General features: G+C 44.6%; 1 protein-coding gene across 2 annotated transcripts in view; it reads right to left on the bottom strand.

Annotated features, from left to right (window-relative positions):
- Nucleotides 1-16,792: 16,792 nt before the first annotated feature.
- The window catches only part of PPM1D (protein phosphatase, Mg2+/Mn2+ dependent 1D), a 71,061-nt gene continuing 69,230 nt past the window's right edge, over nt 16,793-18,623 (bottom strand). For both annotated transcript variants that reach the window (XM_074019076.1, XM_045375121.2), the window contains exon 6: nt 16,793-18,240. In XM_074019076.1, the coding sequence (XP_073875177.1) occupies nt 17,683-18,240 (558 nt within the window). In that variant the 3' untranslated portion in view covers nt 16,793-17,682. The remainder of the gene's footprint in view (nt 18,241-18,623) is intronic.

Raw genomic sequence — 18,623 nt, 5'->3', positions numbered from 1 at the left:
ACCACGCCTCAGCGGAACCACCCCTCTAGCCAATCCCAGAAGCAAACCGGCTATGGCCGGGCACCGCCCTTGGAGGTCAGCTTCGCCAACCAGCAAGTAGGAAAGAGGCGGACCCGCCTCCTGAATGTGTCCAATCCGCTGGGGCTGGAGGGAAAACACAACAGCATGTAAGTTCGGGTGAAGCCGACGTGTCAGGTTCGGTTGCGAACGCAGGCAGCTGGGGAGTAATTACGAACATGTACATTTTTTTTGGAAGACAGAACCTTCGTGGCTTTGAAAAGAAAATCAATATGTTCCAGACTCCTGTCCCGCTCACGTGAGCGTCTCAAGTTGGAGCCGGAGGACAGGGAGACTGGTCTGTTTACATCGAATTCTCGCGACAACTGGTTCGAAGCTCAGAGCACGTGGACATGGCAGCTGCCAATCACTTTTAGCTGGCCACTCACTCGTCCCACACTCGCCTTCTGCCCAGCCCTTGGCGATGTGTTTACCTTCCGGGAGCCTAGGCTGGCTCGCGCCGGTGATCAGCAGAGAAGGGGTTGATCTGAATAAGGGGCGCGGCCGGTAATCTCAACCATTTGAGCTAGGTTTGTAGACCACGCCTGACCCCTTCCTTGCCTCAGTTTCCATCTCCCTTATTGTTGAGTATCGAGATCTCGCCATTGTGATTTCATCAGTTACATTTATTAATATAAATAGAGTAATACTGACTGATTTCTTGAACACTCAGCACAGGCCTTCGTATATTTCTTATACAGTACTCTGTATGTATTATCAAATTTAATGTCAACGACAGGTCCGTGAGGGTATAGCTTAGGCATGGTGAGCTGGGGGCGGTGGATCACGCCTGTAATCCCAACATTTTGGGAGGCCAAGGCGGGAAGATCGCTTGAGGCCAGGAGTTCTAGAACAGCCTAGACAAAATGAAGAAACCCCTTCTCTACTAAAAATAGCCAGGTGTGGTGGCGGTTGCCTGTAATCCCAGCTACTCAGGAGGCAGAAGAATTGCTTGAACCGGTGAGGCGGAGGTTGCAGTGAGCCTAGATCGCGCCATTGCACTCCAGCACTTTAGCCTGGGTGATAGAGTGGAGTCCCTCTCTTAATTAATTAATTAATTAATTAAAATTTTCAAAAATTAAAAAAAAAATTAAGGAAAAGGCCGGGCGCGGTGGCTCACGCCTGTAATCCCAGCCTTTTGGGAGGCTGAAACGGGCAGATCACTTGAGGTCAGGAGGTCAAGACCAGCCTGGCCAACACTGTGAAACTCTGTCTCTACTAAAAATACAAAAATTAGCCGAGTGTGGTGGTGCACGCCTGTAATCCCAAGTACTGAAGAGGCTGAGGCAGAATCGCTTGAATCCGAGACATGGAGGTTGCAGTGAGCCGAGATCGCGCAATTGCACTCCGGCCTCTGGGCGACAGAGCGAGACCCTCAAAAAAAACAGAAGAATATATTTGGATATATTGAAATAACTTGAAAATGTCGGATTGAAATAATTTGATAATGTGGAATTGTAACATTGAAAAGGAGGCCTAGCATGACTAATTCCATTTTGCTCCTAAACTCCCCACTCCCACCCCTGGGTGATATCTAAGTTAACTGCTTTTGCTTATCTCTGCACGTAGACCAAGCTAACTATGGGAGGAATTTATAGTTTAACTTTAAAGCAAGGATGATAACAGTCCCTTCCCAAAACTAACCCCCAAGGAGATAAGGAGGGTGTACACACAAGTAACAATGTTGGGAGTTTGAGAAAGTGTTGTGACCTGACCAGTAACAGAGAGGCTTCCGTCCTCGAGGAACCCTCGCTGGTGCCCAGATGTCTACAGTCATCAGTCACCCCTTGATTTCAACCCCCTCTTCTTCCCCCCTGCCCTTAACACAAAAAGAGCCTGAAATGTGTATTAACTTAAGATGGTTCTTTAGGCTGGGCGTGGTGGCTCACACCTGTGATCCCAGCACTTTGGGAGGCCAAGATGGGTGGATCACCTGAGGTCAGGAGTTCAAGACGAGTCTGACCAACATGAAGAAACCCCTTCTCTACTAAAAATACAAAAATTAGCTGGGTGTGGAGGTGTGCGCCTGTAGTCCCAGCTACTCGGGAGGCTGAGACAGGAGAATTACGTAAACCCAGGAGGTGGAGGTTGCAGTGAGCCGAGATCAAGACACTGCACTCCAGCCTGGGCAACACAGCAGGACTCCGTCTCTCTTTTTTTTTTTTTTTTTTTTTTTTTTTGAGACAGAGTCTCACTCTGTCACCAGGCTGGAGTACAGTGTCTCGATTTCAGCTCACTGCAACCTCTGCCTCCCTGGTTTAAGTGATTCTCCTGTCCCAGCCTCCCGAGTAGCTGGGATTACAGGCATCTGCCACCGTGCCCAGCTAATTCTTTGTATTTTTAGTAGAGACAGGGTTGCACCATTTTGGCCAGGAAGGTCTTGAACTCCTGACCTCATGATCCAGCCACTCTGGCCTCCCAAAGTGCTGGGATTACAGTCGTGAGCCACCATGCCCAGCCAAAAAGATAGTTCTTTAATATATTATTCTGTAATTTTCTGGGTTTGCTAGCTCTCAGAAATAAAGTTACTACCCTTGCTCTAACTCCTTGACTCTTCACCCATTGGCTGTCATGCAGTGAGCAGAACAAGTTTGGACTTGGTTACAGGATGAGAGTGAGAGGTGAAGCCAGCTGGACTTCCTGGGTGAAGTGGGAACTTGGAGAACTTTTCTGTCCTACAAGAGGATTGTAAAACACACCAATCAGCACTCTGTAGCTAGGACTGGAAAACGCACCAATCAGCACTCTGTAGCTAGCAAGGGGATTGTAAAGTGCCCCAATCAGCACTCAGTAAAAACGCACCAATCAGCGCTCTGTAGCTAGCAAGGGGATTGTAAAATGTACCAATCAGCGCTCTGTAAAAACGCACCAATCAGTGCTCTGTAGCTAGCAGGAGGATTGTAAAACGCACCAATCAGTGCTCTGTAAAATGCACCAATCAGCGCTCTGTAAAACTTACCAATCAGCAGGAGTCTAAAAGCCAATCACGGGGAAGATTGAAAAAAGGACACTCTGATAGGACAGAAACGGAACATGGGAGGGGACAATAAGGGAATAAAAGCTGACCACCCCCAACCCCCAACCTTGTGGCAGAGGCAACCTGCTCCATGCCTTTGTGCTCTGTGGTACACTAAAAGATTTGCTCTTTCACTCTTCACAATAAATCTTGCTGCTGCTCACTCTTTGGGTCCGTGCCACCTTTAAAAGCTGTAACACTCACCGGGAAGGTCCTCAGCTTCATTCTTGGAAGTCAGAGAGACCACAAACCCACTGGAAGCAACCAACTCCGGACGCAAAGGGAAAGAATCAAAGATGTTCAAATCCAACAAACCTTAAAGGTGTTAAAAAAAAAAAAAAAAAAACGGATGTTTTCTGTTTTCTGTGTTTTGGGCTTGATCGGCTGAGTAGTCCCATTTACAAATAGGATGAACACTAGCTGAGTTATACATTTCTTAGTAAATTTCTGTGCCTTCATTGTTTCATCCTTTGCAAATTGTAGAAGGAATATTATGGGCTGGGTGTGGTGGCTCAGGCCTGCAATCTCAACACTTTAGGAGGCCAAGGCGGGAGGATCATGAGGTCAGGAGATTGAAACCATCCTGACTAACATGGTGAAATCCCATCTCTACTAGAAATACAAAAAATTAGCCGATCATGGTGGTGGGCGCCTGTAGTCCCAGCTACTCTGGAGGCTGAGGCAGGAGAATGGAGAGAACTCGGGAGGTGGAGCTTGCAGTGAGCCGAGATCGCACCACTGCACCACTGCACTCCAGCCTGGGCGACAGAGCGAGACTCCATCTCAAAAAAAAAAAAAAATTATTATGAGCCTCATAGGCTTTCTTTTTAGCAGGGGCATGGGAGGGAGTCAGTTTTGCTGTCACCCAGGCTGGAGTGCAATGGTGCAATCATAGCTTACTGCAACCTCCAACTCCTGGGCTCATGTGATCCTCCCACCTCAGCCTCCTAAGTAGCTGGATTTACAGGCACACACCAACATGCCTGGCTAATTAAAAAAATTTTTTTTTGTAGAGACAGGGCCTCCCTATGTTGCCCAGGCTGATCTTGAACTCCGGGGCTCAAGTGATTCTCCCATCTCAGCCTCCCAAAGTGCTAGGATTACAGGTGTGAACCACTGCACCCGACCCATAGGCTTTTTATGAGTAAATAAGGTTTTTTTTTCTTTTTTTTTTTTTTGTTTGTTCTTTTGAGACAGAGTCTCACTCTGTCGTCTAAGCTGGAGTGCAGTGGCGTGGTCTTGGCTCACTGCAACATCCAACTCCTGAGTTCAAGCAATTCTTCTGCCTCAGCCTCCCAAATAGCTGGGACTACAGGCACGTGCCACCATGCCTGGCAAATTTTTGTATTTTTGGTAGAGACGGGGTTTCACCATATTGGCCAAGCTGGTCTGGAACTCCTGACCTCATGATCTGCCTGCCTCGGCCTCCCAAAGTGCTGAGATTACAGGCGTGAGCCACCACTGCGCCTGGCCATTTTTTCTTTTTTCTTTTTTTTTCTTTTTTATTTTTTTTGAGACAGTGTCACTCTGTCTCCCAGGCTGGAGTGCAGTGACGCAATCATAGCTCACTGCTACCTTGACCTCCCAGACTCGAGTGATCCTCCCACCTCAGCCTCCTGACTAGCTGGGATGACAGACCTGCACCACCATTCGTGGCTAATTTTTGCATTTTTTATTTTCTTGTTTTCTTTTTCTTTCTTTCTTTCTTTTTTTTTTTTTTTTTTTTTTTTTTAATGGAGACAGTCTTTGCACTGTCACCCAGGCTAGAGTGCAGTGGCACTATCTCAGCTCACTGCAACCTCTGTGTCCTGAGTTCAAGCAATTCTTCTGCTTCAGCCTCCCGAGTAGCTGGGATTACAGGCGCCCACCACCACCTGGCCATTTTTATATTTTTTCTAGAGATGGAGTTTCGCCATGTTGCCCAGGCTGGTCTTGAACTCTTGAGCTCGAGTGATGTGCCCGCCTCAGCCTCCCAAAGTTCTGGGATTACAGGCGTGAGTCATCCGCCCGGCCCAAACTTAAAGTTCTTAGATCAAAGTAGAAATTTCTCCAAATGCACCAGGCGCAGTGGTTTATGCCTGTAATCCCAGCACTTCGGGAGGCGGAGGCAGGCGGATCACCTGAAGTCGGGAGTTTGAGACCAGCCTGACCAACATGGAGAAACCCCATCTCTAAGGGCCGGGCGCAGTGGCTCATACCTCTAATCCCAGCACTTTGAGAGGCCAAGGCGGGCGGATGATGAGGTCAGGAGATCGAGACCATCCTGACCAGCACCGTGAAACCCCGTCTCTACTAAAAATACAAAACATTAGCCGGGCGTGGTGGCAGGCGCCTGTAGTCCCAGCTACTCAGGAGGCTGAGGCGGGAGAATGGCGTGAACCCGGGAGTTGGAGCTTGCAGTGAGCCGAGATGACGCCACTGCACTCCAGCCTGGGCAACAGAGTGAGACTCCATCTCAGAAACAAAAAAAAGAAATTTCTCCAAATGAACTACCAACCAGTTCTAATTACCCCATTTTATTATCCACAAAGATGGTTTGAGATTCTCTTATGAGCCTTCACTGGAGATAAAACGTGTGGTGATCATATTTTTTAATGGAAGTAACTAGTGGGTGCTTTGTACATATTGCCAGCTCATGAGTCACATCAAAGTACAGAGACATGGAGAAACGTGTCAGTGAACTATTTGTTCTTGATACCTAGCAATCCCAGCTACGAAACTCATTTTTAGTGGAAAAAAGTAACTTTAAGCAAGAGTTCTTTGTTCTTCCAATTGGTACCTTGGCCCAGTATAATAAATTAATAATGACCAAGATTGCCTCTCCTATGGCCCTACAGAACAAAAAAACAAAATCCCTAGAGAATAATCAGAGCTGTCCTTATGCAAACCAAATTTCAAGATCAGTGTGTACTTTCTGGTGTGTTTTTGTTTTGGTTAGGATTCTTCTTTTGGTTTGTTTGTTTTTGAAGACTTAAGCTATTGCCTCACTGACCCAGGCCACCAAAAACACTTGAATAATGATCCTATGATTTCAGCAGCAGGGAAATAACCTGTTTGCACACAAAACTGTGGTGGACATTAGTATTTTAATTTTCAGCTAAGCAAAATTTTAAAACGTTTAAAAAATAAAACCCTATCACTTTTCTCTAAAATCCTCTAGCTACAAGATAAAAACACATTGATTACTCATGATATTGACTTTTTCTGATGCATTCCTTAGGTTACAATTTTTAAACACTACCTTTTGTATTAATCTCCTAAAAAGTAGAATCCCAAAATTCATAGAATAGCAAAACCAACATAATCCAAAATCCTATCACCTCACCTCTATTAATTACAATTAGTGCCTGCCATTTGTCCATCCTGAATACTAGGTACTAGGTAATTATGCTTTCTAACACAGCATTTCCTCATAATTTCTATTCAAAATTTTAAGTCTTTGCAGTTGTTTATTATGCTGGATCCCTCTGCTCATTCCCAAGTCCAGCAAATAACCTGAAGATGGCCAGGAGTGGTGGTTCATGCCTATAATCCCAGCACTTTGGGAGGCCAAGCCAGGTGGATCGCCTGAGGTCAGGAGTTCCAGACCAGCCTGGCCAACATGGTGAAATCCCTTCTCTATTAAAAATACAAAAATTAGCTGGGCGCGGTGCACGCCTGTAATCTTAGCTACTCGAGAGACTGAGGCAGGAGAATTGCTTGAACCCAGGACGGGGAAGTTGCAGTGAGCCGAGGCTGCGTCACTGCACTCTAGTCTGGGCAACAGAGCAAGACTCCATCTCAAAAAAACAAACAAACAAATCCTGAAGACATGGTGATTATTTTCCTTTAGTTTTTCATTCTTTTGAAAGCAACTAGTATCTATAGTCATAGAATTTATCATCTTGTCAGGACACTTTTGTGAAATGAGGCTCTTCTAATAATTACACACACACACACACACAAAAAAAAAAGTAAACTAGGACTGTCCCAGGCAAACTATTAAGTATGGTCATCCTTCATCTCTTTTTCTTTTTTTTTTAGAGACAGGGTCTTGCTCTGTCACTCAGGCTAGAGTACAGTGGTGCAATCAGAATTCACTGCACCCTCAACCTTCTCGGTTCAAGGGATCCTCCTGCCTCAGCCCAGGTGCGTACCACCACACCCAGCTAATTTTTTAATTTTTTGTAGAGACAGGGTCTCACTTTGTTACCCAGGCTGGTCTCAAACTCCTGGGTTCAACCAATCCGCCTGCCTTTGCCTCCCAAAGTGTTGGGATTACATGAGTGAGTCACAGCCAGGCCAAGTATGGTCATTCTTTATCTTTGACACATCAATGCTGCTTTGTAACTGCTTATAATTCTATTGCCTGTAACTAAAATGTAACAAAATCTCTTTACCAGAAACCATTATTTGTTTCATTTATTCTCCATGATGCTCTATTCATTAACAGGAACAATTAAACGTCAGAGCTCCTACTATTGGCCAGGCACGATGGTGTCAGAGGCCTTTGAACCGGAGCAACTCCATCTTGAATAGGGGTGTGTAAAATGAGGCTGAGACCTACTGGGTGGCAGTCCCAGGAGGTTAGGCCTTCTAAGTCACAGGATCAGAGAGGACGTCAGCACAAGATACACGTTATAAAGACCTTAACTAATAAAACACGTTGCAGGAAAGAAGCCTGCCAAAATCCACCAAAACCAAGATGGCAACAAGAGTGACTTCCTCACTGCTCATTATATATGAATTATAATACATTAGCATGCTAAAAGATACTCCTACCAGGGCCAGGAGAGTTTACAAATACCATGGCAATGTCAGGGGGTTACCATATATTGTCTAAAAAGGGGAGGAACCCTCAGTTTCGAGAATTGCCCACCCCTTTCCCAGAAAAGTCATGAATAATCCACCCCTTGTTCAGCATATAATCAAGAAATAACCATAAAAATGGCCAACGAGCAGCTCATCCTGCTGTTCTGTCTATGGAATAGGCATTCTTTTTTTGAGACGGAGTCTCGCTGTCTCCCAGGCTGGAGTGCACTGGCTGAATTCCAGCTCACTGCAAGCTCCACCTCCCGGGTTCACACCATTTTCCTGCCTCAGCCTCCCGAGTAGCTGGGACTACAGGCACCTGCCACCACACCCGGCTAATTTTTTGTGTTTTTAGTAGAGATGGGGTTTCACCGTGTTAGCCAGGATGGTCTCAATCTCCTGACCTCGTGATCCGCCCACCTCAGCCTCCCAAAGTGCTGGGATTACAGGCTTGAGCCACCACGCCTGGCCTGGAATAGGCATTCTTTATTCCTTTACTTTACTAATGAACTTGCTTTCACTTTATGGACTCACCCCGAATCTTTTCTTGTGCAAGAGCCAAGAACCGTATCTTGGGATCTGGATCAAGACCCCTTTCCAGTAACAGTAGCTCAGGTCTGGAATCCCAACACTTTGGGTGGCTGAGGTGGGAGGATTGCTTGAGCCTAGGAGTTTGAGACCAGCCTGGTCAACATAGTGAAACCCCATCTCTACTAAAAATACAAAAATTAGCTGGGCGTGGTGGCCCATGCCTGTAGTCCTAGCTGCTGGGGAGGCTGAGGCAGCGGGATCATAGGAGTCCAAGAGTTCGAAGCTGCAGTGAGTTGTGATTGCGCCACTGCACTCCACACTGGGCAACCAAATGAGACCCTGTCTCTCAAAAAAAAAAAAAAAAAAACCAAACCATAGACAGTTATGAAGATACAGCAAAGTGAAACTGCTGACAAGGACCAAATCTTGTTTTTGTTGTTGTTTCGTTTTGTTTTGAAACAGAGTCTTGCTTGGTCACCCAGGCTGGAGTGCAGTGACTCAATCTCAGCTCACTGCAACCTCTGTCCCCTGGGTTCAAGTGATTCTCTTGCCTCAGCCTCCTGAGTAGCTGGGATTACAGGGGTGCACCACCATGTGTGTGCCACCATGCCGAGCTAATTTTTGTATTTTTAGTGGAAATGTGTTTTCATCATGTTGGCCGAGCTGGTCTCATACTCCTGAGCTCAGGTGATCCGTTTCTACTAAAAGTAGAAAAAGGCCGGGCGCGGTGGCTCATGCCTGTAATCCCAGCACTTTGGGAGGCAGAGGTGGGCAGAACACAAGGTCAGGAGATCGAGACCACGGTGAAACCCCGTCTCTACTAAAAATACAAAAAATTAGCCAGGCGCGGTGGCGGGCGCCTGTAGTCCCAGCTACTCAGGAGGCTGAGGCAGGAGAATGGCGGGAACCCGGGAGGCAGAGCTTGCAGTGAGCCGAGATCGCACCACGGCACTCCAGCCTGGGCGACAGAGCGAGACTCTGTCCCAAAAAAAAAAAAAAGTAGAAAAATTAGCCAGGCGTGGTGGTGCACAGCTGTAGTCCCAGCTACTCAGGAGGCTGAGGCAGTAGAATCACTTGAACCCATGAGCCAGAGGTTGCAGTGAGCCGACATTGAGCCACTGTACTCTAGCTTGGGCATGACAGAGCAAAACTCTGTCTCAAAAAAATTAAAAAGCCACTTCCTCTGGTCTTCATGTTTTCTTTTTTCTCTTTCTTCTTCTTTTTTTTTTTTTTATTTTGTTGTTGTTGAGACGGAGTCTTGCTTTGTCTTGACTCACTGCAACCTCCACCTCCTGGGTTCACGCAATTCTCCTGCCTCAGCCTCCCGAGTAGCTGGGATTACAGGCATGTGCCACCACGCCTGGCTAATTTTTTTATTTTTAGTAGAGACAAGGTTTCACCACGTTGGCCAGGCTGGTCTCAAACTCCTGACCTCAAGTGATCCACCCACCTCAGCCTCCCAAAGTACTGGGATTACAGGCGTGAGCTACCATGCCTGGCCCTATCATGGTTTCTGAAAAGAAATATGCAGTCATTTAAATTAGTCCTGTGTAGGTCAGTATGCATTATATTTTTCCTCTGGTGGCTTTCAAGATTGTTTTCTCTTTACTTTTTAGCAATTTGCTTATGTCAGGATTTCTTAATGTTTTCTGTCTGGGGATTTGCTGAGTTTGAATTTGTAGGTTTATGACTTTCACTAGACTTAGGATGTTTTAAAGCCATATTTATTATTATTATTATTATTATTATTATTATTATTATTATTTTGAGTCAGGGCCTCACTCTGTTGCGAAGGCTCGAGTGTAGTGGCCCGATCTCAGCTCAATGTAACCTCTGCCTCCCAGGTTCAGGTGGTTCTCCTGCCTCAGCCTCCTGAGTAGCTGGAACTACAAGTGTCCACCACCATGCCTGGGTAATTTTTGTATTTTTAGTACAGACAGGGTTTCACCATGTTGGCCAGAATGGTCTCAAACTCCTAACCTCAAGTGATCCACCCACCTTGGCCTCACAAAGTGCTGGGAATACAGGCGTATTCCATGCCCAGCGTAGTTTTTTTTTTTTTTTTTTTTTTTAGTACCACATTCTTTTCTGTTTCCATTTGTTTTTTTGTTTTGTTTTGTTTTGTTTTTGTTTTCGCAACAAAGTCTCACTTTGTCACCCAGGCTAGAGTGCAATGGTACATTCTTGGCTTGCTGCAAACTCTGCCTCCCGGGTTCAAGCGATTCTCCTGCCTCAGCCTCCCGAGGAGCTGGGATTACAGGCACCTGACACCACGCCCAGCTGATTTTTGTATTTTTAGTAGAGATGGGGTTTCACCATGTTGCCCAGGCTGGTCTTGAACTCCTGACCTCAGGTGATCCCCCCGCCTCAGCCTCCCAAACTGCTGAGATTACAGGCATGAGCCACTGCACCCGACCAGTTTTCATTTTGTTACTTTGTGTTTTGTGTAAGAGACAGGGCCTAGCTATGTCATCATGGAACACTATAGTCCAGATGTCATCATGGAACACTATAGTCCAGAACTCTTGGGCTCAGGCAATCCTCCCACCTCAGCTTCCTGAGTAGCTCGGATTACAGGAATGCACCACCATACCCAGCTTGCTTTAACTCTCTTTTTCCTTTTGCTAAAACTTTTGTTACTTTTATTATTTATTTTTGAGACAGAGTCTCACTCTGTTGCCCAGGCTGGTGTGCAGTGGTGTGATCACAGCTCACTGAAGCCTCAACCCCCTGGGGCCAAGTGATCCTCCTACCTTAGACTCCAGAGTAGCTGGGACTACAGGCACATGCCACCACACCGGGCTAGTAACGTTTCTACATTCCACTTTTGGTCATAGAACATTGATTCTAAGTAGACTGTAAGTGTATGCACATTGTAATCCCTAATGCAACCACTAATATTGCCTAAATATTTTGTCTCAAAGATTAAAATTTGCCTAGCACTTTGGGAGGCTGAGGCAGGAGGATCACTTGAGGCCAGGAATTTAAGACCAGCCTGTGCAACACAGTGTGAGACCTCGTCTCTAAGGAAATTTTAAAAATCCACCAGGTGTGGTGATATGCACCTGCAGTCCCAACTACTCGGGAAGCTGACATGGGAGGATCACTTGAAGCAGGAGTTAAACATTACAGTGAGCTATGATTGTGCCACTGCACTCCACATCAGCCTGGGGACAGAGCGAGACCCTGTCAAAAAAAAAAAAAAAATTATTCTCAACTTTGTTAGTGAGACGGTTTATTTAGTGGCAAAATACATTAAGATGCTTTACTCCACTAGAGCAATCTTCCAGACGTCTGGAAGATGAAAATAACATTGCTCGTTAATGCTATTACCAAAACATAGCTAGCGCACATCTTACTAACACAATATTATACATGCTATATTTCAAAATATCAATGCTTTTAACTTCTAGATTGTGATAGCCTCCTTCCAGATGACACTCCCTAGAATGACACTTCCTAGAAAATGCCCACCTCCTAGAATTCATGCCTTGTGTAGGAGTCTCCCACGTTGTAGCTGACTCGGTGTGACCAACAAAATACAGAATTGATATGACACTTTCAGAGGCTAGGTTACAAAAAGCATCGTGGTTTCTGCCTTGCCCTCTGGTGTGGCTTGTTCTGGGGGCAAATAACTGCCATTGTGAGAAGCCCTCTGGAGTGGAACATGTGGCAACAAACTGAGGTCTCCTGCCAACAGCTGTGAGTCTCGCGGGAAGCAGATCTTCTAGCCCCAGTGACACCTTTGAAAGATTGTAGCGCTGGTTGGTAGCTTGACCAAAACCACGAGACTATCACCCAGCTAAACCACTCTCAGATTTCTGAGGCTCAGAAACTAGAGATAATATTTGTTGTTTGTTTTGTTTTTTTGAGACGGAGTCTTGCTCTGTCGCCCAGGCTGGAGTACAGTGGCGGGATCTCGGCTTACTGCAAGCTCCACCTCCCGGGTTCACACCATTCTCCTGCCTCAGCCTCCTGAGTAGCTGGGACTACAGGCGCCCGCCACCACACCCAGCTAATTTTTTGTATTTTTAGTAGAGACAGGGTTTCACTGTGTCAGCCAGGATGGTCTTGATCTCCTGGCCTCAGGTGATCCGCCTGCCTCGGTCTCCCAAAGTGCTGGAATTACAGGCGTGAGCCATCGCACCCGGCCAGTATTTATTGTTTTAAACTGCTAAATTTTGAGATAGTTTTGTAGCAATGAATACACATTTTAATCCTTGTGGCATAAGACACACAGATCAAGAATTATCTTCTGCAAAATATTTAAAATAACCAGAATGTGTGGACATGGTTAAATAATGGCATAGTTGGCTGGGCGCAGTGGCTCACACCTGTAATCCCAGCACTTTGGGAGGCCTAGGTTGATGGATCACGAGGTCAAGAGATCAAGACCATCCTGGCTAACATGGTGAAACCCCGTCTCTACTAAAAATACAAAACTTAGCCGGGCATGGGTGGCATGCACCTGTAGTCCCAGCTACTCAGGAGGCTGAGGCAGGAGAATCGCTTGAACCCGGGAGGCGGAGGTTGCAGTGAGCCGAGATTGCACCACTGCACTCCAGCCTGGGCAACAAGAGCGAAACTCCGTCTCAAAAAAAAAAAGGAAAAAAAAAATAATGGCATAGTTAACTTATATCTGTAGACTGAAATACTAAATAATGAAGCTCTTTGATGTACTGATATAGAAAAATCTTTAAGAAATAAGGTTGAAATAAACACATAATCCTTGCATGTCTATGCATAGACTATTGCTGAAAGAATACACACAAAAAATAGGTGGAAATGTTGACTGTCTTGGGGACTGAGGTAGGGGACTTTTCATTATGTATCATTTCATACATCATGAACTTTCCATTACTACTGATCTATGTGTTACATAGACAAATAAAATTTAAGAAACACAAACATTAAAGCATTATTTGTGATGGCAAAACATCATTGACTCCCTTAAAGAGTAGGCCTAACCACAGCCCTAGGAACACATACAAAAAAATAAGTAATTTTAACATGTACAGTTGTGTCTCAAAAAGGTTTTCGATATTATACAGCTACTAATATGGTATGGAATTAGATCCATTGCACTAAAAAATAATGTGATGTAGGAAATAATGCTGTGACACTTTTTACATTAAACAATTGATTTGAAAAATACAGATTACATAATCTATTTTACAACCACTGGCAGAAAAGAAAAAACAAGTAAAAAGTAGCTACTTTTTTTTTTTAAATTTTGAGTCAGGGTCTCATTTTGTTGCCCAGGCTGGAGTGCAGTGGCATGATCATGGCTCACTGCAGCCTCCACCTCACAGGCTCAAGCGATCCTCCCATCTCAGCTTCCTGGATAGCTGGGACCACAGGCACACACCACATCCAGTTAATTTTTTTTTTTTGTAGAGATGGGGTATCCCTATGTTGTCCAGGCTGGTCTCAAACTCCTGGGCTCAAGCAATTCTCCCACCTTAGCCTCCCAAAGTGTTAGGAATACAGGCAGGAGAGATCGCACCTGTCCTAAATGGATTTTCCTTTTTTTTTGAGATGGAGTTGCACTTTGTCACCCAGGCTGGAGTGCACTGGCTCAATCTTTTTTTTTTTTTGAGACGGAGTCTCGCTCTGTCGCCCAGGCTGGAGTGCAGTGCCGCGATCTCGGCTCACTGCAAGCTCTGCCTCCCAGGTTCACACCATTCTCCTGCCTCAGCCTCCCGTGTAGCTGGGACTACAGGCGCCCACCACCATGCCCAGCTAATTTTTTGTATTTTTAGTAGAGACAGGGTTTCACAGTGTTAGCCAGGATGGTCTCGATCTCCTGACCTCGTGATCCGCCCCCGCCAGCCTCCCAAAGTGCTGGGATTACAGGCGTGAGCCACCGCGCCCGGCCTGGCTCAATCTTGGCTCACTGCAACCTCCGCCTCCCAGGTTCAAGCGATTGTCCTGCCTCAGTCTCCCAAGTAGCTGGGATTACAGGCACACGCCACCATGCCAAGTTAATTTTTGTATTTTTAGTACAGATGGGGTTTCACCATGTTGGCCAGTCTGGTCTCAATCTCACCTCATGATCCACCCACCTCGGTCTCCCAAAGTGCTGGGATTACAGGTGTAAGCCACCATGCCCGGTCTGGATTTCAGTATGTATTTAGATTTGCTGGTGTTTTTCTTGTTATTTTGTTTAGACAGGGTCTTACTCTGTCACCCAAGCTGGAGTGCAGTGGCATGAGCCTATCTCATTGCAGCCTAAATCTCCCAGGCTCAGGTGATCATCCCACCTCAGCCTCCCAGTGGCTGGGACTACAGGCATGTGACACCACACCTGGCTTGCTGGATTTTCACGTGGTGCAGCCAGGATGGTATTACACGTGTACCAGATGGAAAAGACCTTCACAATGAACAGACTCCAGAAGTGTCTGCTAGTTGCTATCTCTCTCTTGGAAAGATCTGAAAAAACTCTTAGATTTCCTATGGAAAATTGGTATGTTTCCAACAACACAGTTTGTAGCATATTGTAGGTGCATGACATTGAATTCATGAATTAACTCTTGAATCTCTCAATGACAGATCTTGTTCCAAATAAACTAAAAAATTATCTCACTGTACAAGTCACATCAAAATTACATACTGTTAGTGTTTAATTAATTCCCTTCAGATTTTTTCCTGTATTACTGAAGTTGGCAATTTTTTATTCATCTTAAATCGCTACATATTTTACATAATGCTTATAAGCCATAACTGACTTAATCACATTCTTATTATTTCATTGTTTTTTTCTGTTTTTTTGAGATGGAGTCTCACTCTGTTGCCAGCCTGGAGTGTAGTGGCACGATCTCAGCTCACTGCAACCTCCACCTCCTGGGCTCAAGCGATTCCCCTGCCTCAGCCTCATGAGTAGCTGAGACTACAGGTGTGCACCACCACGCGTGGCTAATTTTTTGTATTTTAGTAGAGACGGGGTTTCACCATGTTGGCCAGGATGGTCTCGATCTCCTGACCTCGTGATCTGCCCTCCTCAGCCTCCCAAAGTGCTGGGATTATAGGCATGAGCCACCGCGCCTGACCTATTTCAATATATTTGATATTAAAATAAAAAATTCAGTGTGCAAAAACGAAGACTTTAAGTTGTATTTTAAACTCACTCTAAGCCGGGCACAGTGGCTCACATCTATAATCCCAGCACTTTGGGAGACCAAGGCAGGCAGATCACAAGGTCAGGAGTTCGAGACCAGACTGGTCAATATGGTGAAACCCCATCTCTACTAAAAACACAAAAATTGGCTGAGCATGGTGGCTCACATCTGTAATCCCAGCATTGTGAGGCTGAGGCGGGTGGATCATGAGGTCAGGAGATCGAGACCAGCCTGACCGACATGTGAAACCCTACCTCTACTAAAAATACAAAAATTAGCTGGGCATGGTGGCACGTGCCTGTAATCTAAACTATTCAGGCCGGGCGCGGTGGCTCAAGCCTGTAATCCCAGCACTTTGGGAGGCCGAGACGGGTGGATCACGAGGTCAGGAGATCGAGAGACGATCCCGGCTAACACGGTGAAACCCCGTCTCTACTAAAAAATACAAAAAAAATAGCCGGGCGAGGTGGCGGGCGCCTGTAGTCCCAGCTACTCGGGAGGCTGAGGCAGGAGAATGGCGTAAACCCGGGAGGCGGAGCTTGCAGTGAGCTGAGATCCGGCCACTGCACTCCAGCCTGGGTGACAGAGCAAGACTCCGTCTCAAAAAAAAAAAAAAACAAAAAACAAAAAAAAACAACAAAAAAAAACTATTCAGGAGGCTGAGGCAGGAGAATTGCATGAACCCAGGAGGCAGAGGTTGCAGGGAGCCGAGATTGCACCACTGCACTCCAGCCTGGGCGACAGAGCAAGACACCGTCTCAAAAAAAAAAAAAAAAATTAGCCGGGCATGGTGGCGCGCGCCTGTAATCCCAGTTTCTGGGGAGAGAGACTGAGGCAGGAGAATCACTTGAACCCAGGAGGCAGAGGTTGCAGTGAGCTGAGATCGCGCCACTGCACTCTAGCCTGGATGACAGAGTGAGACTCCATCTCAGACAAACAAACAAAATAATAAATAAATAAAATAAACTCACTCTAAAGCATGAAGCATGATCACGGCACAACAGAATGTTAATCCAGGTTAAGCATCCTTAATCTGAAAATCCAAAACCCAAAATATTCCAGAATCAGAAACTTTTTCAGAGCAGGCATTGATGCTCACAGGAAATGCTCAATAGAGCATTCTGAATTTCAGATTAGGAACACTCAAAAGCTAAGTGTAAAGCAAATATTCCAAAATTTAAAAAAATCTGAAACACTTCTGGTCCCAAGCATTTTGGATAAGCAATACTCAAATTGTACATACCATTAAAATAAATCAACAACTACAAATCCAGCAACATGAGGAACAGTTCACTGATTTATTAGATGAATATATACCCATATAATCAATGAAAACTGTATGATATAAAATAATTTAAGAAATGTTGGGAATTAGCAGCACCATCTGTTATTGAAATAGCAAGGAAAACTTCACATATTTTAAGCAAACACGAGAAGGGAGTAACTACTTTAAGACCTAATAATGCCATTGGTCTGGGATGAAATTGAAGGGAATTGTTTTAGGCAAACACACTTCCTTCTATGCCGAAGATTTAGTAAGCATATCTGATGACTAAGGTTTTAGAATGCTACTGATGTAAGAGATACTGCATAGTATTTTAATTGGGACCAGACTAACTGTAGCATGGCTCAACACTTCTATGAAAAATTTAGTTCTGAATTATGAAATCAGAAATAAAAAATAATGTTTAAAAGACACCTGTCTCTAAGAAACATTAAGTGAAACACAGGTCACTATGAAAATACATCACTTTTCCAGTCTGCTTAATAATTTACTTTAAAAAGTTGCGCAGTTTTCAAGACAAGTGGCTTATACAAATTTTTTAATAAGTATTTTAAAAAGCTTAAATGTTTTTCTAAAATCTAATAGATTCTTTTGATTTCTTTAAACATTTAGCCCTGTTGTCACAATTACTGTGTATCAGAGTAAGAGACTGAATTTGTGTGGATACAAATTTACACAAATTTTACAGCAACTTATACCCTAACATCTATAAAATCCACATTTATAATACAAGCAAGTACAAGGCCAGGATAAAACTGCTGAATTCCAAAAAGTCAAACTGTATATTCTTTTAATTTTGTCTCCTTAAAAAAAAGTCCAACTTCGGCACCAAATTTAAAAAGCTCTCTCCTAAGTTTGGAAAAACCTCATTTCCCAGATGCATTTCAGCAAACACAAACAGTTTTCCTGTGTTGATGAAGTAAAGGATTTCCAATTTTCTTCTGGCCCCTAAGTCTGCGTCGCATGGTAAGTTTAACAGAGTTCTTTCGCTGTGAGGTTGTGGGGAGACTTGCAGGCTGAGCACCACTACTTCGACTTAAGCCATTTCGTCTATGTTTCTTCATCAGGGGGCCAGAATTGGACTCTTCTAGTGTCCTTTTAAAGTTTGTTGGAGGGGTTCTTTCAATTTCTTGGGCTTTCATTTGGCCAGGAGTTGACATCTTCAAATTTTTTTGGTCCATGACAGTGTTTGTTGAGTTAGTAGGCACAAGGCCAACTGGAAGGCTATTATTCAAAGAATCATGTATCCTTAAAGTCAGGGCTTTAGCGCAATTTTCTTCAAGCGGTTCTGGATCTTTTGAGGGTATGACTACACCCTGGACATTCCCCCGAGCTATCTCAGCTGAAACCTCTAAAAAATTCTCTGAGAAGGCATTGCTACGAACCAGGGCAGGTATATGGTCCTTAGAGTTCAGCCTTGGCCATGGATCCTCCTCCAGGGACTGAAAAATAAGAAGGTAAAACAAAATAAGAAAAAATTTATCCTAGAACTCAACAAACCTATGTATGTGATGTTAGGCTTGTTATGAAGCTAGTAGGATGGCAAAAACATGTTATATGCATTCACTAATTCATTCACCATATATTTACTGAACTATGTGTAAGGTTTAATGGGAGGAACCAGAGTGAGAAGACAATATAAAGGTAAGAATGACATGAATTCTGTCTTCAGGGTAATAGATGAAATTATAAAATAACCTACTCAAGTGGGTGAAAATTCACGTAGTCACATGTATTTTCTATCCACTGGCAGGTAACCAAAAATAAGATACATTAAGGAACAAAATTTCAAAACAAACCCTCAAAATTAACCATAGGCACACAT

The sequence above is a fragment of the Macaca fascicularis genome, chromosome 16 (genome assembly GCF_037993035.2).
Source record: "Macaca fascicularis isolate 582-1 chromosome 16, T2T-MFA8v1.1".
Taxonomy (NCBI): Eukaryota; Metazoa; Chordata; class Mammalia; order Primates; family Cercopithecidae; genus Macaca; species Macaca fascicularis.
Note: the sequence above shows the minus strand (reverse complement) of the source record. Positions and strands in the feature narration are given on the sequence as shown.